At 35.1% G+C, this 21,465-nt stretch overlaps 1 protein-coding gene across 12 annotated transcripts in view; it reads right to left on the bottom strand.

Moving 5' to 3' along the window:
• GULP1 (GULP PTB domain containing engulfment adaptor 1) overlaps positions 1-21,465 on the bottom strand; it is a 773,858-nt gene that overhangs the window by 83,581 nt on the left and 668,812 nt on the right. For all 12 annotated transcript variants that reach the window (XM_086719114.1, XM_086719112.1, XM_086719122.1 and 9 more), the window contains 2 exons: positions 19,918-19,989; positions 13,422-13,483 (listed from right to left, as the gene is read on the bottom strand). In XM_086719114.1, coding sequence (XP_086575240.1) covers positions 13,422-13,483; positions 19,918-19,945 — 90 coding nt within the window. In that variant the 5' untranslated portion in view covers positions 19,946-19,989. The remainder of the gene's footprint in view (positions 1-13,421; positions 13,484-19,917; positions 19,990-21,465) is intronic.

The raw sequence follows: 21,465 nt of genomic DNA, 5'->3' as shown, positions 1-21,465 counted from the left end.
TTTCAGGAACTAATATCCCTTTTGGCTAAGATACACGTTTCTGAAATTTAGTAACTCCTTTAATTCACTTAAATTTTATTTTTTGGTTTGTTAAATTCAAGTAAAGTTCAATGTTTTTTATTGTAAAATAGCATGCATGTTACAATATTTCTTTTTTAATTTTTTTTAGTTTATTTATTTATTTTTGAGAGAGAGAGAGAGAGAATGGGGGAAAGGCAGAGAGAGAGGGAGAAGAAGAGAGGGAGAATCCCAAGCAGGCTTCGAGCTGTCGCACAGAAACCGACGCAGGGCTGAATTCATGAACCATGATCATGACCTGAGCTGAAGTCAGATACTTAACTGAAGGAGTCCCCCAGGAACCCCTATAATTTCTTCCTTATAAAGTTTATTCTTCCAAACTATCTATTTGGATAGGACTATCTGGCTCATTCCCAAACTCATTCTCCTTAACTATTTGACCATTTCCAGTTTAATGTTACAATTTTGCTGTTAAATGGGGGATATTAATAGACCTAATCTCATTGGGCATTTGTGAAGATTAAATGAGATGACAGATGTGAAGTGCACAGAAAGTTACTAGTATAGAGTTGTTTATATACTGCTGAATGTTATTTTTTAAATCCATACATCTATTCTTGCATTTGTATTTATTCAGAGAGAGTCCAGATTACCTGGACTTCTGGTAAACACTGGGTTTACCAGTGGGTTGTTTCTGCCTGAGATGATTTTGAGCATTGGGTTGATTTCTATATTTCTGTGCTTTTCTGCACTGCTTAATTTTTAATAATCAGTATTTATCATGTTGACGAAATAATAAAGTTATTATTCTTAGCAAATAATACAGTGCAGACCTATAGCGTGAACAAGTGCTTCTTCCAAGTTTTATCTGTATTCTCTATATTCTGAGATGCATCTTTTGGAAGACTATAGTTGCATAAATTACATCAGATCTTTAGCTCCCGATGGCCTTTCTTTTTACTGCTTTGCAATCAAACTATGCGAGTTACAGAGAAAGAAGATGCTCCAATACTATCTAGCACAAAGATTGAGACTGGACTCCACTTGTACTTTCTTGAATATGAATTTGAAAGGTTCAGAAACTTATTCCAGCAGGAAGAGAAAAGAGAAGATAACAAACACTTTCTTAGAAACTGAAGAAACAGGCACACAACAGGAGACCATTCTTAAATGTAAAAATATGCATAATTGTTATGGAGATGAAGTTTCCCATAGTTCATAAGATTAGAAGAAAGACAAAAATGACTTCAGTTTGTTTTAAATATATGTATGTACCTATTTCTTAGGAGACGAAAGATGGCCACTTCCTCCGCACATCTCCTAAAATGTAAGGACACTGTCAGCTGGAATTTTGCCTTTGTCTTCAGAAGAGACTCTTGTCTCTGAAGGGAATTGGCTACTTTTCTTATCTCACAATACCAGAAACAAATGACAAAGAATTCTGGAGGCAACTTGCTTCCAGTTAACATCTTTCCAATCAATATTTGAAATGCAACCATATATCCGCTAATAATGCTGATTTGATGTTTAAATATAAATAACTTGATCCAGATCCTCTGTCCTCCTCTCTCTCTACCCCTCCCTGGCTTTCTTTCTCTCTCTAAATAAACATTAAAAAAAAAGAAACTAAAAACTCCATATTAATTATTCCTTACATTTCACAATGGACTACAGTATTTTTTTCTTAAAAAATAAAAGACATTTTATGTATAACAGATTCATTGACTTTTAGTGTTGAAAAGGACTTCGTGAGTCTTCTAATTCCATCATCTTCTTGATAAAATAATGTGAGGCTCAAGCTTACACAGCAAGATAGTAGGAAAATTCAGTCTAGAAATCAAATCTACTAGTCTATGTCCATTTTTCTTTCCTTTGCAAAATATGATTCCCAATTTGAAAGAGATAACCTACTTAGGAAGCAGATGAATGATTCCAAAGACAAAATAGAATGTGTATACATGTCTTCCCTTTATATGTGTTCATTGTGAAATTGGTTTGTCTATGTGGCTTTGTGTGTTAATTGACCCTTTGGACATCATTTAAAACCAGTCAGCAGTTTGGCAGAGATGTGAGCTAAAGCAGACTAAATAAAGTCTATGTATTTACCTCCATAACAGAGAGGCCACAAAGTGTAAGTTTTTGTAAAGTATTTTATTTCTCTCATTCTGCTCTGCTTAATGATATTATTGTTAACATAGTCCCTGGATAAATATTGCCTAAGATGTTATTTATCTTTAAATACTTCTTCAACTGGAGACCACCTTGTTATATATGGGAAATTTTCCGAATGCTTGATACATTTATCATTTATTTCATATTTCTACATGGATATGTTTGGCACTATATGAAATCACAACAAAGTTTGTTCATAGGCAAAGAATGTTTGTGAAGAAGGAAAAGTCTGACTTGGTCTCAAAGGAATCAAGTGGTAGCATTCTGAAGCTTGGAATATTTAAAGGTCTGGGCCAATAGGGAATTTTGTAATTTGGGGGGAAAATGTTTGAAAATGTAAAAAAAAAAAATAATCCTTTTATCAAGTTGATTTCAATAGCAGTTTTGGTAACTAAAATAAGCATATGCTAAATATAGGAAAATTAGTAAAGAGGTGAGCATTTTTTGAAGGACCTATGAGAAATGAGAATAAAGATGAAGGGATTATTATTTTTTTTAAGATTTATTTATTTTTGAGACAGAGAGAAAGGGAGAGAACATGCACAGGAGAGGGGGGAGAGGGAGGGAGACAGGATCTGCCCTGACAGCACAGAGCCCTATGTGGGGCTCGAACTCACAAACCGGGAGATCATGACCTGAGCCGAAGTCAGATGCTTAATCAACTGAGCCACCCAGGTGCCCCTGGAGTTTTTAATTTCTACTGAGTAATTTCTAGAAGCTATACAACATTTTAAAGAGAATTCTCATATGTAAAGTATACAATAATGATTACCTTCAAAATTATGTTTACTAGACTTTTTTGTGGTAACCATTTTACCATATACCATACATCTAATCAGTATGTTGTATACCTGAAACTGACATAATGTAGATGTCAATATATACATCAATAAAAAAAGTAGTAATGAATAAATAAAAATTTTTAAAAAATAACTATTTCAGTTACCCGGGAAAACTTTAGGAAACACACACGCACACGCACACACACACACACACACACACACACACACACACACACACACACACCTAAGCATATGCTCTTTTAAAACAAACATATGCTTTCCAGAAATTAAATTCATTTTATAAGTTCATCTCAAGAATTGAGAAATTAAGTAATGATAGGTGCTTACTGCCATTTCTCTTTTTCCATTTATTCTTGTATTCTATAAGCACGTACCAACTATAAAGCCATAATTCAGCTAATTTCCCATCATTACTATATTCTTATTTGTTTTCACATTGTTTAGCATGAAAACTTTTAAGCTTACCATTCTGAAGCAAACAATGGGAAAATAACATACTATAGCTCTCTAATTTCCTTTTTTAGTACGTGTCAGTGTTGCTGTGGTACATAAAGGGACATTTCCAAATAGTACAGATGCAGAATTATTTCCAATATATTTGATATAGCACATATCACTTTTTTAATTGGAAAGAATGATGGTTAATGTTCAATTTTTATGCTCATACTACAGTTTCAAAATGTTTGGAATGAATATGTTATACATACTAGCATTATGAAAAAACAGTTCTAATGTCTAAGAAAACTTTTTTGAAAGGCTCTATATAAAATTTCTTTTTTTAAAAATGGCTCCTATGCTTTGAGATTAACTAAGATTCATTTTTGAACAAATGAAATGAATTACATGGAATGCTGTTAAGCTCTTATGGGCTTTGATATATGTATATTTTTTTACGTTCCCCCTGGTATCTACAACCAGCAAAATTGGCAAATGCTTGTGTTTACTGCTACTATAAAGCTGCTCTAAGGAATCTCATGAATTTGGAATTCTAAACCATTTTGGATGCTTTGGAAATGCATCTCATCAATTATAGGGATGTATCTTTTACCCAACTTTCAATGATTCCACAGGGTTCAATTTGAATGTTTTCTCTGCTTATTTCCATTGTTTCTGACACTGCAGTATTTATTTCTGAGACCCAGATTTTCTTCTATTAAGTCATAAACCAATATTAACATTTCATTGAAGGGTAATTTATCATATATTTACAAAAAATGATTTGAGAAGTCATTAGTAAAATGATTTAGTTACATTAAAGCCTTTCTGTACCATGAGTCATTAGGCCACATAATGTTGCAATTGTCTCTCTTCATTAACTTTTTACTTGTAAAACTCCACAACAGTTTTATAAGGTATGCATGGACTTCCTGATATTTCTGCATTTGATTTTAAGACCAAGATGATCTTTGCATTAACATCTTGCTCCAGAATGCAGTTGCTGAAAACTCAAGGTAATAGGAAAGTATGATTACAATGGTATCTTTCTTTAACAATCAAAACCTTCTCTGGTGTATAAACCTACAAGGTCAGCAGTCTCCTGTCATGCTTACAGGAAAAGCTATTCCTTCCCCACTGAAATTCTCAAGCTGGCCACTGCAGGTACATGGGCTAATCTCATTGCTTCTGATTCTGATGTGAACAGAAAACATAACCTGACATGTATTCTAAGAACTTTATTCTGTTTTTCAGGCAATAATGCAAACACTAAATAATTTTCAAGAGATAATAACTAGTGCAACTCCAGACTTCACAGAACACTGTCTATAATGCTACTAATAATAAGCTTTTGATATACGAGACCTTGATTGAAGAGGTTTTTAAATTTTTTTTTTTTTAGAGTTTATTTTTGAGAGAGAGAGAGAGCAGGGGAGGGGCAGAGAGAGAAGGACACACAGAATGGGAAGCAGGCTCCAGGCTCTGAGCTGTCAGCACAGAGCCTGACACGGGGCTTGAACTAGGAAACAGCAAGATCATGACCTAGGCCGAAGCCGTTTGCTTAACCAACTGAACCACCCAGGCGCCCCTGATTGAAGAGGTTTTTAATTTATTAACTCACTTAAACCTTCTAACAGTCCAATGAAGTAGGTACAATTATTAATCCTATTTTACAAATGGGAAAACTTGAGAAAAGTCACATAATTCAGATATTAACTGAGAGAGCTGAAATTTGAACCCGGATAGTTTGAGAAGTGCTGCTCCAATCACTGCAATAGGATGCAGCAATGATGTAGTTATTCTGATAAAATTCTCATAACATCAGGGGTGCCTGGGTGGCCCAGTCAGTTGAACATCTGACTTCAGCTCAGGTCAGGATCTCGTGGTTCCTGGGTTCAAGCTCCGTGTCAGGATTTGTGCTGACAGCTCAGAGGCTGAAGTCTGCTTCAGATTCTGTCTCTGTCTCTGTCTCTGTCTCTCTGTCCCTACCCCACTCACACTCTGTCTCTCTGTCTCTGTCTCTCTCTCTCTCTCAAAAATAAATAAACATTAAAAAATTTTTATCTTAATTCTGATAACATCAGTGGAGTTGTTGGGGTACAGCCTTGCTATTGTTGGGGACATATGAACATGCCACAAATCTAGGTTCTGATTTGTCTATATCAATTACTATTAAGAGGTTTGTTAGAAGTTCCAACTGTAAGTGGCTAAGATGGGGATTTCAACTACTGAGGGTTAGAATACTCAAGTTCTAACCACTTACTATCCTGAGATTGCATCTGCTTTTCATGGGTTTTGTTGTTATTGTTGCTGTTCTTTGCTGGGGTTTTTTTTGTTTGTTTTTGGAAGCCAGATAAGAGCCTACAGGTTATAAATGTTAAGGAAGATTAGGTTGTGAGACTGAGAAAGACTGGCAGAAAACCAACAACTCACTTCGTCAGGAAGATACTGGGGGTCACAGCTCAGTGAAGCCTTCTCTCTTACCAAACACACCTAATGGCAAACTGCATGTTTCACATATGAAACTCTGATACCTCTAGAAATCGTTGATATATAACATTGTCTTTCACTTCAAACTTCTCTTTGACATTCATATTTTATCTTGTTGGTCATAATCTATTTAGTTTTCTTCCAACTTTTTGTTTGTTTGTTTGTTTCTGGTGCCCGTTCTTTCTCCCCATGGGAAGTCATAGGTTTTTAAGGTCAAAGTCCCGTTCCCATTTGTTTTGGATTCACTCACTCTTAAATTTGTTTTCTAATTATTATTATATTTTTTTTTTAAAGAGAGAGACCGAGCGTGAGTGAGGGAAGGCAGCGAGAGAGGGAAACACAGAATCCAATGTAGGATCCAGGCTATGAGGTGTCAGCACAGAGCCCGACGCAGGGCTCGAACTCATGAACCATGAGACGGTGACCTGAGCCCAAGCCAGACGCTTAACCGACTAAGCCACCAGGTGCCCCTGGATTCACTCACTTTTAAAACTTGGAACACAGCAAACAGACAATGAAGGAACGCTGGCTCTCTACTCAAAAATAGTGCAAACTGGCATGCTAACTCTTTAGAATAAAACTTTTAATAAATAAGTGTTCTTTTATGAAGCATCATAATTCTTCATTTGAAAAATGACCACTTCACATCAACAGAATATTAAGTTTGTTAAAGTAAAAGTTTTCCAGTATTTCACCTTTATAGAAAAGACAGTTTAGCAGTCTCATCAAAATTTGGAAGGAATGGAAAATCCTATGGCCTTCCTTAAGGGTGATCAAAATTTTTTTTTAAATTTCTGCTTACTGTTCTAATTATAGCAGAAATAGAAAGCTCCTACACAATCCATCTATAGGCCCTATCAGCATTATCTTCAAAATATCCCCCAATGCCCACCACCTTCCTCCTTCAGGTCCTACTCAGCTTCAAGCCACAATCACTCTCCTTGCCTGGGCAAGGGCTCCAAGGCCCTGCAAGAACTACAAGGCATCCACTGTCCCACCTGCTCTACTCCACATGTGCCTTTGGGGCTTCCCGTCCTTCCACCACATTCTACTGCATTCCAGCCACCCCAACCCCTGATAAGATTTTGACTAGGCAAGCATGCTCCCACCTTGCAAATGCTGGCCATGTCCGGACTGCTCTTCTGGCATGTGGCCACATGTCTCACTTTGTCATTTCCCTAAGGCATTCGCCCTCCTCAGAGATCGTCCCTGACCATTCTGTGTAACACGGCACCACCTCTCCCTCTTTCCCACTTCTCCCAATCCCCAATATCCTGCTTTATTTTTCTGCATTGCAGTACTGTATGAGTAAGTATGAATACTGTATGAATAAATAACATGTTGTGTTCATAATATATATTTTAATAGGGGCACCTGGGTAGCTCATTCAGTTAAGCATCCGACTTCAGCTCAGATAATGATCTCATGCTTTGTGAGTTCAAGTCCCACGATGGGCTGTGTGCTGACAGCTCAGAGCCTGGAGCCTGCTTCAGATTCTGTGTCTCCCTCTCTCTCTGCCCCTCCCCACTCACACTCTGTCTCAAAAATAAACATTAACTAACAAAATAAATAAATACTATATATATTAATATATACACCATATAATATATAAATAATACTAACACTCTATATTAATAACATAAATAATACAAATCAATACAATAATCAATGTATTAAGAAATAAAGATATAATTTTGTTATCAAGTGTTTCTCAGAAAAAGTAATATTATTTTACTTATTATATATAAAGCCCAGGAGAGCAGGATTTTATCTCTTTGGTTGACTAATCCAATTCTATTTTTCTAGATCAGGACCTTGCATGTATTAGGAACTCCATTCAAATGGATAAGCCATTGTGAATGAATGGGTGCACAGGGAACTTGTAATTACATTTTACTCTATTTCTCTATCACTTTACCATGTGTATATGCATATTCAGAAATAATTTTAAGATGCTATATTCAATGAGGACATGTGGTTAAATTTACATGTGTATCATCTTTATTAAAAATTTAATGGCTCTTTTAAGCAGTTCCCCCTATTATTATTTTATGATTTGAATGAGTTAAATCTGGTGAAGGCTTTGGTACCATTCAAAGGCAGTTTACTGTTTGAAGGCAGTGGCTTTCATACTCTTATGACTATGAACCACAATTTTATGGAACAAATTAATATTTACCATATGCATTCTAGAAATGTCTTATCTTTTTTCTCTTCTATTCTATTTCATCTTTAAATACATGATCCACCCATGATCCCATGCATTAAACTCACGACCCAATTTTTTTCATAAAAAAAAGCATAACCTGTAGTTTGAAAAACATGACTAGAGAGTACACAGGATAATATGCAGAATTCCCAGTGAACTATTATTAATGCTGTTGCTGTTCATTAAAAAAAAATTAATGAACCCTATACAGAATAATACTTTTGAAAATAACTATTATTTTATATCCACATATGACCCAAAATAAATGTACTCTGAATATTAAATGTGAATTTTTGAAATAGAATTTTATATAAAGAAAAAGAATGTGATCAAATATATGTTCTTAAAAAATTAAAGAAATTATAACACGAAAGCAGAAAACTATTACTTTAAAACTGAAAACACCTAGGGGCACCTGGGTGGCTCAGTCGGTTAAGCATCTGACTTTGGCTCAGGTCATGATCTCGTAGTTTGTGAGTTTGAGCCCCACATTGAGCTTTGTGCTGACAGCTTGGAGCCTGAAGCCTACTTCAGATTCTGTGTCTCACTCTCTCTCTCTGCCCCTGCTCATGCTCTGTCGCCTCTCTCTCTCAAAAATAAACATTAAAAACACAAAAAAACAAAAAACTGAAAACATCTAAATGTAAAAGTTACTATTTCCCCAGGAGAATTATGATTCTTGAACAGCTCTGGTAAACTTACTCAGATTAATTTGTAACCAGTGAATCCCAAAAGTGAATGTAGTGATGGAATTCTTTTAATGGTATGATCATTCTCCTTTTGACCCATGATGAAAATAGGTATTTTTTCTTTTTCCCACATATAAATTATTCCTCGGTTGCATCAATTCTCTCCCTGGAATATTTAGCACATCTTTATTTTCCACTATATGTTTATCTATTACCCTATATAAATTTAGAATCACACACTTAGACCATTAAAATAACTTCCTAAGAAGTCGATTGTCCTCCTATCGCTCTGGATCCAAATCAACTTTAGATCATTACAGATTTATCTTCCTAAAATCATACTTGATTAGTTCACTACTCACACTGCTTCTCCTGCCATGCAAAGCCTTCTCAATTTCATCTTTTTAGCCTTGCCCATCATTAGTACTTGTGATGGTCAGTGCTATATGCCGACTGGGCCAGCTTATATTATCCAGTTTTCAGTCAAATACTCATCTAGGTTTTGCCATAAGTCATTTTGTAGATATGACTAACATCTATAATCAGCTGACTTTATGTAAAAAAGAACATCTTAGATAATCTGAGTGGGTTTAATACAATCAATTTAAAGGCCTTAAGAATAGAACTGCTGTGTCCCTAAAAAAGAAATTCCACCTGAGGTCAGGTCCTGCCCAAGAACTTCCAGCCTGTGCTTTTTGATGGCCTGCAATATGCTTTTCAAAATTGCCCAGCCAGCCTCATAACGGCATAACCCATTCCTTGAGAGAAATGTGTGTGCGCACACATGTGCATGTGTGTGTGTGTACAAGCTAGTAGTTCTGTTTCTCAGATGGAACCTTGACTGATAAAACATTTTACCATCATGCCACAACTTTATGCCACAACCCAACTTTTGCCATATTTAGTTTGTGCCTTAGACCTTATGGACTCTACTCATCTTCCTTCAGATATCTCCATGTGAAATGGTCATTCCACCCTTGCTTTGACCCTTGGGAATCCTACCTCACTCCCATTTTCATAAAACAAGAATGACACCATTCTCTGAATCTCTATAACTTTCTGTTAAGTGCCATTTGAATGACGCAGAACATGATCTGACTTTTATGTTATTTTTGTATATTTCCTTATGACTGTAAGATCCATAAGAATATAAGATGTGTTATATAGCTCTGAAGTTTCACCAATATTCAAGTGAGACTTCAGTAATGGCACCTTATACACATCAGCAATGTAATAGATGAGTGAATAATAAAGTGTTATTATATACATAAAAAACAGCAAATCTTTGGGCGCCTGGGTGGCTCGGTCGGTTAAGCGTCCAACTTCAGCTCAGGTCATGATCTCACAATTCGTGAGTTCAAGCCCCACGTCAGGCTGTGCTGACAGCACAGAGCTGGAGCCCACTTCAGTTTCTGTGTCTCTCCCTCTCTCTGCCCCTTCCCTGCCCCTGCTCACACACTCTCTCTCTCTTTCTCTCTCAAAAACAAATAAACATTAAAAAAATTTAAAAAAATAAAAAAGCCCCAGCAAATCTTTGAAGTCTTATCGACTTCAGTTTTCCACTCTGGCTCTGTCTTACTAGCTTTCTGGCAAGAGGCAAATTACTTAATCTTTCAGCCTTAGTTTTCAGCCTTAGTTTTCTCTTACATAATGTATAAAGTTTTCTCTGATGCAGAGATTAATAATCACCATACTGAATCATGGCAAATACTAAATGAGATCATGTACCTCACATGTATTAGGGCTCACTGAAATTAACTATGTTGGAAATGTTATTATGCATTAATTCATCAAATACATATATATTGAACACCTATTATAAAATAGGCATTTTGGTTAAGTCTTGTGAAAAATGAAAGGTAAGGTAGTGATTGCCACATTTATTAAGTAGTTCTTTTATTCCAGTTATCCTTTAAATACTTACCTAATAATTTATGTCTATAATAACTCAACTGAGAAATTATTATTATCCCTATTCCACATGAATAACTGTAGACACAGACAGATTAGGTTATTTGCCCAAAAACTGATTGCTAACAAGTGTCGGACTCAGGATATACACTAAGTCAATCTAATTCTAGAGTGTATTTTTTTGAGTTCTAAAGTCTGTATTTTTTTAAGTATTTATTTGATTATTTGATTATAATTTATTTGATTATAAGTATTTGATTATTTGATTTATTTATATCTTTTTCATATATTTATTAACCTTTGGTATTTATTTTACTTTGTTGTTGTTGTTTCTTTTTTTTATTACTATTTTTTGTTGTGTGTGTGTTTAAGCAGATTTTGTACCCAACATGAGGCTTGAACTCACAACCCTGAGATCAAGAGTCTCATGCTCTATGAACCCAGCCAGCCAGGCACCCCAAGAGTCTGCATTTGTTGTTGTTGTTGTTGTGCTAAGGTACTTCCTATGGACATGGATTTGGTTTTCAAATGGCATGTATACTAAAGAAATACAGAAAATGTTCAAAAATAAATACTAATGATGAATTTTAAATGTCCCACAAAAAAACAAAAAAGGAATGTAGAAAAAAATAATGTTCTCCAAATAGTTTTAACACTACTTGGTATACATGACATTTATTATTACTCAAGAGGCCATATTAGAATGGAGAAAATTGACCTGCTCTTATAATTTACTGACCCCAGTCTGGAAAGATGTTCCTGTCCCCTCCCTCTACTGCATGTGGAATGCCTTATACTTGTTATGCACCTGTGAATTAGCACATGCAATTTTTCCATGTAGACAAGCAGATCTCCACTGTTCATACTGCAGTTAAGGTTAAGGGTAGTTCTAATTAGAATCTTTTAACGCTTTATAAACCAGTCTTTCAAACTGAGATATATATAAAAACAATAATATGTGGTGATTTTACTTTAAAGATATGACTCTAGTATGATCAACATATTGAGCATGCATTTGAAAATAATAGTGGTCTTCAGGATTAATTTTTTTTCTCTATACTTTTCATATAGTTTCTCAATAGTTAATATGAGAAATATCTGTGGAAGAGAGATAATATTAACTAAATTTTTCTCATTCAGCTAACTAAACTTTTCATACTAAATCATGGCTATTCATCTTCAGGGTAACATTACAGGGAAATTCCTAAGCATTGCAATGATTTCAAGTATATTAGTTTTACACCAAAAATATTTTAGAGCATTTCTTTGCTATGAAGTCAGCAAGAAAAAATTGAGTTGCTGTACTACAAATCTCACTGTTGAGCAACCGCTCTGGACAGGCCTCTAGATGGCCTTGTAATGCATCTTCCTGTGATTCAGACTCAGACTAGCACTCAAGAGGTTCTCTATTAAATAGCATTGACTTTCTGTTCAATAAATGTTTTTTCTAAAATTATTCCTAAAATAATTCCTCATACCTCTTCTCATTATACATATGTAGTTTACTAATCCATAAATCCTTAAGTTCCCTTATAAAAATAACATTATCATTTTCTGTTTTCCCCATACCGTGTCCAAAGGTCAGTTGTTTAAGTCAGACCCACTTGCATGTTCCCAATGCAACTTTCTCTCCTATATCTTATAAGTTTAGACTCAGATTTCTCTGAAATCTTATTTTAGGTTTTGTGCTCCCTATTTCTAAAATAACACCTATCTTGTAAAGATATTTTCGCAAAGTGCATTTGTTTATGTGTCCACTTTTCCAACATTGACAATGAATCAAATCTTTGAAGATATGGGGCATATCTTCAAATAGATTGTTTCTATTTCTCTATTAAAATGAACAAATTTCTCTATTAAAATAGAACAAATAGATTGTTTCTATTTCTCTATTAAAATGAAGAAAACTAAACGAAAAAGTAAAATAATGTGCTCTTTTTCTGTTTTCTTAATAGTTTAAGTTTCGTCTTTCTTGTTTTGAATGATAATTGAATTCATTAAAATTGTAGCTCATTTCTCTCATTATCACGTTAGTTTTTTATATTCTGCTGTGTAATTCAACATTAAAGTGCTTTTAAAGGATGCTAATTTGTTGGTTGTTTTATTTCCTATAGGCCATGATATTACAAATTAATTTCAATGATAGCCAAAATCATGTGAAGACAATACATACATGACTGACAGAAATTATAAAGAATACTCTTTATAATTAAATAAAATAATCACATATTTGGGGGCACCGGGGTGGCTCAGTCAGTTAAGCATCCAACTTTGCCTAAGGTCATGATCTCACCGTTCATGGGTTCGATCCCCGTGTCAGGCTCTGTGCTGTCAGCTCAGAGCCTGGAGCCTGCTACAGATTCTGTCTCCCTCTCTCTGCCCTTCCCCCCTTGTGCTCTCTCTGTCTCTCTCTCTCTTTCTCTTTCTCTCTCAAAAATAAACATTAAAAAAATTTTTTTTAATAATAATAATAATCCCTTACTTGGAGTGACAGGGAAAAAAAAGAATTAACTTATTTGGAGAGAAAAATCATTTCCCATACTATCCATTACAAAATTATTTATGCAGTTTTTTTTCAGGGATCATCTACTAGGAAATGCCAGTGCATAAGCAATCTTTCTAAGACTGACCATGAATTTAATAATAATAATATAACAAAAAATAAATTCAATAATATCATATAAACTATTTTACCTTTGCATTATAGGGAATGTAATGTTTTGATAAAGCTTCAGGCGTATGCATCCATGTTTTGTCTGCAATGAAGAACACACAGTGTTAAATTAAATTATACGTTCTAAGGGTGTCATATTCATTCATTAGCATATGTAAGGAGTGTGATATGGGTGGGAGCAATTCTAAATCATGATTCTTTTGCTAAATTGAGAAAGAATAACTAGTCAGATATAAAAACAATGTAGCTGGAAAGTGTAAACAAACTTGGGATAAAAAGACCATAATAAGCTATAGGCTTGATTTAAAAGACCGTTTAAAAAGTAACAACTCAGTGAACTACAAATAGTTACATCAATTATGTAATTATGTGATATCTTTCTCATTTCCTTTTATACTCTCGTGATTAACAGTTTTTTTAAAAGTTCCCTAATCAATAAATCTTCAACCTTTCAAATAGTCCTTAGCTTAGTTTAAGAGAATATTAAAAACAAAGTGACTAAAAGAATAAAACATATTGAAAATAATTTGTATTGCATATTATTGTTAGAAATAGAAAAATATTTTTCATTCAATTTTGGATTGTATTTACATATTCCACATATCTTCCAAAATATTTTGTGGACTGTATAAGTGAAGAAAAAGCAAAAAAATGTTAAACTAATCATATTTGACTACATTTTCGAAATTGCATTTGTTTGTTGTAAAACTTCTCAATCTTCAAAAACCATTGTCTCCTTTAGTAGAGTTTTGTATTTTACTCCTCACAGAATTAAAACGTTTAGAATCAATATTATGAACAGAATAGAATGAAAGATGTATTTCACCATGAAAAATAGTAAATAAGTACGTACTGAAAAGAAATAGATTACTAATGAAGTATTTTTAACATTCAATTCAGAACATTTGAAAATGATGTTAACAGAAACTAGTTTGGTATCTTTAATGTGTTCTTCTCAAACTGGGGGATTGTGAGGACAAAGAGAAAAAGGCCTATCTTTCCGGAATGTCAATTACTTTATACCATTTGGAAAATAATGCACTATATTTAAATTAAACATGTTTATGGGGTACAATGTTCACAAGAACTTCTGAGACAAAACATGAAGGATCAATAAAATCCCAAGCTCATGGTGCACCTTAGGGCTATTTCTGACTACTGAAGCAGATATGTGATAGTTGTGCATGGGTGAAGTATGTTGAGAAGCAACACATTCTAAGCTTCAAAAAAGCATATCGACATTGTATTAACATAGAAAATTTTTATTTCCTATAAGGATTTTCATTTTAATTACAGTTTTCTCTTTATGACTGTTACTAAATGGTGAAATGATTAATTCAAGAATAATTTGTACTTAGATTTGGGATACTATATTGCACTTGTATATTAAAAGAAATTAATCACAATGCTATACACCAGAACAATAAAAACGTCAAGATAATAAAAACAAAGATCTGCCTTTAGGAAACCTAAAAAAAAAAAAAATCTAATTTCTTTTTGTAACCCCTTAACTCAATTATTCTCATGTCTCCTTTTCTAAGATACATGACACTGCTCAGAAGTATATAAAGTCTAAATCTGAATATAATGGTCCATTCCAATCCTGAGGCAGAGGGATAATTGCTTTCTCCTATAAGCTACTATTATTTGAAAACTGATGATACTACTTCCATTCTAGTCTTGTATTGCAGTGACCTAGAAAAAGGGTAGTTACATCCAGCTGTTACTGATGACAGACTAAAATATTCACAATGTTAAATTACCAGTGGAGAAGCCGCAGTTGTCACAATGACAAAAAATCTACATCCACATTGTCACGAGATGATGGTTTAGTGGTTGTTCATTACATACCTCTAGTACAGGCAGTATACTTATAACACCTGAAAGATTTCTAAAACACATCCTTAGTCATCCTAATTTATACTTTGGCAGAAGGAAAAACTAACAGAATAAAACTCTTTATATTAATTCATTTAGATGTGACTGACCTTGAAGAGTGAGTACAGATGATGGTTCCCGGTCATTATCTATCTATGCCGATAGGAGCAATTAGATATATGGAACTGGTACAGAAACAGGAACACAGACACTCCGGAATGTGCCCCCTTCCTTGAAATTAAACTGTAATCACTAACTCAAGAGTAAACAGTCACATAAATGAAATGCCAACATTTCAAAATACTTGGCAAGTATCAAACCACTCTGACTGCTAGGTCAATAAATTTGTGTTCAAAATGCACTTAGATTAAGAGCTCATCAAGAACGATGCAGGAAGTTCATTATTACTGTATCACCAGAGCTTAGCATATTGAAAGCATCTACTTTGGGTATATCAAATTTATTTTTTTAAGTTTATTTATTTATTTTGGGAGAGAGAATGTAAGCAGAGGAGGGGTAGAGAGAGAGAAGGAGAGAGAGAATCTAAAGCAGGCTCCACGTTGTCAGCACAGAGCCCAACAACGCAGGGCTTGAACTCATGAACCCTGAGCTCAGATCATGACCTGAGCCGAAATCAAGAGTTGGAAGCTTAACTGACTGAGGCACCTAGGTGCCCTTAGTATATCAAATTTAAAACAAAATGGTGTTGGGTGAATGCCTGCATGTGAATGGGTTAAAAAAGGGAAATCATACTTAAATATTAAATTTTAACTGCGATGCTATGATTATATCTACTCATCAGTTTGTCAACTGATAAAGAAAATAAAGAGCATCTGGTTGAATTATTTAATCACATGCATTCACATTCAATATTTTATGTTTTCTTACTAAATTATTCATTTTTGATGTAATGAATTTATTATAGGATTGTAAAAACTCAAAGAGAAAGCTAAAATAAGAAAGGAGCTATAGAACAAATACATTCATTCAATAATCAATGATTATAAGGTTAGACTAATCTTTATAGATCTCTTCAAAATAGTCCACAATGATGCAAGTCTAATACATTCACTCTTTTTTAGAATCTGTAGCATTAGAGAGAGCATTTACAAAGAAAATCAGTGAAGTCACTGGTAATTCAACCAAAGAATACCAGACAACATACTAATTGGAAAGGTTGATAACAAGAAAAATATATATGTTTGAATTTAAGATGATCTCTTTTCCACAGGCTTCTGAGGTACAGGGCAATTTAGTAAGGTTGCATGTGATAACCAAGTAAATTGGACAATTATGAAAGAAGAGATGAGTTTTTACTGATTGAAACTTTAAGTAGAATATACAGTGTGTGCTGATGTTAGTTATTGGAAATATGACTGAATAATATATTCTCTAGGGGTACAATTACAGCTCCCGATTGTCAAGATGTAGGACTTCTCTCATAAAATTCAATTTTTCCAACTCAAATTAAAATTCAACCAAATAGTGCTATTGGTTGAAACTAGCAGCAGAGGCTCTAAGAATTCTTCCTTTAACAACCTCACTAAGTGAGAGTCAGAATTGATTAGTAAGTAGGTAGAACTTCTGGTATCAATTCTAACTTGGAATTAGAGTAAAATATTGATCAGTAATTTCCTGATAAGGAAATTTAGTCATTAAACTTGGAGGGAAAAAAAAAAGAAACGTTTTAAAGAGAATGAGGCAAAGCAGGAAAGAACAAATGCTTCTCTTTTCTGATTCTCTAAATCAGTCCAGTTTTCCCCATGGCTATATTTCCACTGTCGTCAAATGAAACAAATAGACTATTGCTGGTTACTTGGGATTTCTCTATGAAAAACTCCAAAATCCTCTTCAACTAAAGAGAAATTAGAAATAGGGAGTTTCAACTTTAAAACCATGGGAAAAGGAAATGTAAGCAAATAAAGAGAGTCTAGAAGTGATTTTCTTTTTTTTAACGTTTATTTATTTTTGAGACAGAGAGAGACAGAGCATGAACAGGGGAGGGGCAGAGAGAGAGGGAGACACAGAATCTGAAACAGGCTCCAGGCTCTGAGCTGGCAGCACAGAGCCCAACGCGGGGCTCGAACTCACGGACCATGAGATCATGACCTGAGCCGAAGTCGGCTGCTTAACTGACTGAGCCACCCAGGCGCACCTAGAAATGTTTTTTAAAAATAAGATAATATGGGGGTGACTGGGTGCTCAGTCAGTTAAGCGTCTGACTTGGGCTCAGGTCACGATCTCACGGTTCGTGGGTTCAAGCCCACTGTGCTGACAGCTCAGAGCCTGAAGGCTGCTTTAGATTCTGTGTTTCCCTCTCTCCCTGCCCCTCCCTCACTCGCACTCTGTCTCTCTCTCAAAAATAAATAAACATTAAAAATAAGATAATAAAGGGGTGCCTGGGTGGCTCAGTCAGTTAAGCGTCCGACTTCAGCTTGGGTCATGATCTCGCAGTTCGTGGGTTCGAGCCCCACGTCTGGCTCAGTGCTGATAGCTTGGAGCCTGAAGCCTGCTTCAGATTCTGTGTCTTCCTCCCTCTCTGCCTCTACCCTGCCTCATGCACTCTCTCTCTCTCTCTGTCTCTCTGTCTCTGTCTCTCTCTCAAAGTAAATAAACATTTAAAAAATAAAAAAAAGATAATATTAAAGTGACGAGTCGTGATGTAAGATTTTTATTACTTCATTAAAAATACTTATATGTATCATAGGATTATTTCCAGATTCTTTTTTTGCTAGTAAAATAATTAAAAATGAAACATTATTTTACTTCCAGTGTATGTTTTAAATCTGATGGAAGCTGCAGACCATAATAAATATTATTTTGCCTTCCCCTTATTCAGAAAAATAATCAAAATAATAAATTCCCAGTTTCCCAGGGTTGAAAAGTGCCTGAAAGTTCACATTACCTAAATCCCTACTGAATACATCAATCCTCTGTACCACAGCCAAATGTTTGAACACTTCTCACTTCCAAAACAAAAAAAAAAAAGTTTGTACTTCAAGCAATTCTATGATGTTTGCACAACTTTGTTGGAATTTTTTCCTGCATTATATCAATGACCTTGTAATTTGTACTCATATGATCTGTATTAAACTTAGTCCCATGACCACATGACAGTCCTCCAAACACTGAAAGACCACACCAAGGGTTCTCAGCCATACTTCCTGTTCTAGGTTGAAAGCCCTGAAGTCACCCCAGCCTTTCTCATCTGTACATGTCACAATGTGTCAATCAGTCCTTTAAAGAGAGAACACACTATGCCAGACTTCATGGAATGGAAGAGAACAATCTACTTCGTGGTTCTGGACTGTCCATTATTCATACATTAGAAAATTAACTAGAACCTTTCATACACGCTGTTGACTTAATTCTTCAGTCATTTTTTACCCACATAGAATTTAAGGTGCATCTTCCAAATAATAACAGTATATAAGTAAAAATGAAAGTGTTCGATTTTCTGGACCCACGTTTGGCAATTTACATGATCTTATTAAGTTTATAGTGTGGAATATGACCCAACTGGTCATTTCAGCCCCACATATCTGTAATTCTACCACATCAGTTCATGTATTTCTGCTTTCAATCACTTATGAACTTGAGTATGACTATTTAATTATTCTCTCTCAATTCACTGATAGCATATTAAATAGGGCAGAGCCTTGTGTCCAGCACCAGACAGCTCCTTACAAAAAGACAAGGATACATTATTTTAACTTCACTGAACTACGTAAAACTATAAAATTTTGCAATTTTTCCTGAGTGCATCATGAAACATTCGTCAAATGCCATGTTTTCCTGCCCCTTAAAAAAACAGCATTTAACTAGCTGCTTCTTTCATTCCTATGCTGATAATTATGATATACTACATTTATATTTATTTTAAATCCCTGCCTGAAAATTAATAACAAAGTTATTTTAGCCTCATTGTTATCAATTTACCTACCATCAAGCCTCACATGTTATTCAATAAAGAGTGAAGCATGTGCAGACATGCAGAAGCATGAATTTAAACCATGGTAAATTTGGGGTGCCTGGGTGACTCCGTCAATGGAGCATCTAACTTCGGCTCAGATCACAGTCTCACAGTTCGTGAGTTCGAGCCCCACAGCGTCAGGCTCTATACTGACAGCTCAGAGCCTGGAGTCTGCTTCAGATTTTGTGTCTCCCTCTCTCAGCCCCTCCACCATTCCCACACTGTCTCTCTCTCTCTCTCTCTTTCTCAAAAATAAATAAGCATTAAAAAATTAAATCATGGTAAATTTTTATTAAGTCCAGGGAATTTAGTATTATACAGCTATGCTATCTAGTAGGACTAGTTTGAGATCACTTTATTTTTTGCAATTTCACACCACAGAATAAAATTGCCAGAGAACACACTGTCATAAGTGTATTTTGAATTAAACGTATTAAACAAATCCACTCTTTCATCAGGGTGATAACCCAAGAAGGTTAATTAGCAATGTTTGCATATGTGTGTTACTCTATTCTAACCTCATTCCTGAACCATGTGATTTGATAATACGAAAAACTGATTCCTTTACATCAGTTAATAGTAAATACTATTACTAGAAAATCATTACTATGATTTTCATAGTAATATTGAATTGACCCCCAGGTCCTTTAAATGTGAACACTTACCTTTCTTTCTGCTAAAAGCACGATTCATGATGATCAGCCAAACAGACGTTGAGTTCAATCACACTTGATATCCTATAAAAAAAAAAAAAAAATATTCAAGCAAAAAGAAACATTGACGAACCTCTTTTATGGAAATGCATTTAAAAAATTTTTTTTAATGTTTTATTTATTTTTGAGACAGAGAGAGACACAGCATGAGCAGGGGAGGGGCAGAGAGAGAGGGAGACACAGAATCGGAAGCAGGCTCCAGGCTCTGAGCTGTCAGCATAGTGCCCGACACGGGGCTCGAACCCACAGACTGTGAGATCATGACGTGAGCCGAAGTCGGACGCTTAACCGACTGAGCCACCCAGGCGCCCCGAAATGCATTTTAATCACAAAGTCTTTAAAAATTTTTTTTTTAATTTTTTTTTTTAACATTTATTTATTTTTCAGACAGAGAGAGAGCATGAACAGGGGAGGGTCAGAGAAAGAGGGAGACACAGAATCTGAAACAGGCTCCAGGCTCTGAGATGTCAGCACAGAGCCCGACGCGGGGCTGGAACCCACAGACCGCGAGATCATGACCTGAGCCGAAGTCGGACGCTTAACCGACTGAGCCACCCAGGTGCCCCGAAATGCATTTTAATCACAAAGTCTTTAAAATTTTAAAAAAATATTTATAAACAGTACTCTGGAATTCCCCACGAGACACTGAATAAATATAAATTTATTCATAAGAATAAATAAGAATAAACATAAGTACTCAATATTATGGGTGGCACAGCAGATAAGAACAATATCTCAAATAAATTTCCTCCCAAGTTCCCTAATCTTCTTGTCTTTTGCCTATTATACATCTACCATTAATTATATTTATCTGCAAATTTAAGGAGAAAGAAGATTAATACTTTTCTCTTACCTTATAGGTAAGAAGTGTGATACAGTTTGGGGTTATTAACAGTACTGAACAAACAGAAGTCTTTGATTATGACAGTGGCAGTCATGTCCCTCTCCAACTAGGCTCTGCTAGGTGGCCCTACACCCCATGATGCTCTGGGCACTGCTGTCTGATTCAAACGAAGATGATGGCACCCTATCCCACTTTGAAACCAAGGAGGCACACGTGATGATCTCTGATTTTGCCTTTGGAATAATTTATCCCTAGTCTTGAAGAACACTTCACGTACACAGCAAAATAACTATGTTCCAGTCCTGTGGGAACTAAGAAGTCCAAAAGCCTTCCTTCATTTCATCCCATCTCCATCCCTTTAGTTGAAACTGGCAGAGGGTTGTTTGGCCACATCCTTAGTATTCTCTGCTATATGGATAAGCTGAGAATGTTCCAAATCTGTAAGTACTGTTTCTTTTTAGTTTAACAATTCCTTTTTCAATTCATTTTTTTCTTCTCACATTTTACTATAATCAGTTAGAAGGAACCAAGCCACTGTTCAACACTTTGCTTAGAAATTTTCTCAGCCAAATATCCAATTTCATCAATTACAAGTTCTACCCTCCACAAAATACTAAAACACAAATACAATTCAGGCAAGTTCTTTGCCCACTTTA

The sequence above is a fragment of the Puma concolor genome, chromosome C1 (assembly GCF_028749965.1).
Source record: "Puma concolor isolate L17-30 chromosome C1, mPumCon1.1.hap2, whole genome shotgun sequence".
Lineage (NCBI taxonomy): Eukaryota > Metazoa > Chordata > Mammalia > Carnivora > Felidae > Puma > Puma concolor.
The sequence above is the reverse complement of the archived record's forward strand: the minus strand, read 5'-3'. Positions and strand labels throughout refer to the sequence as shown.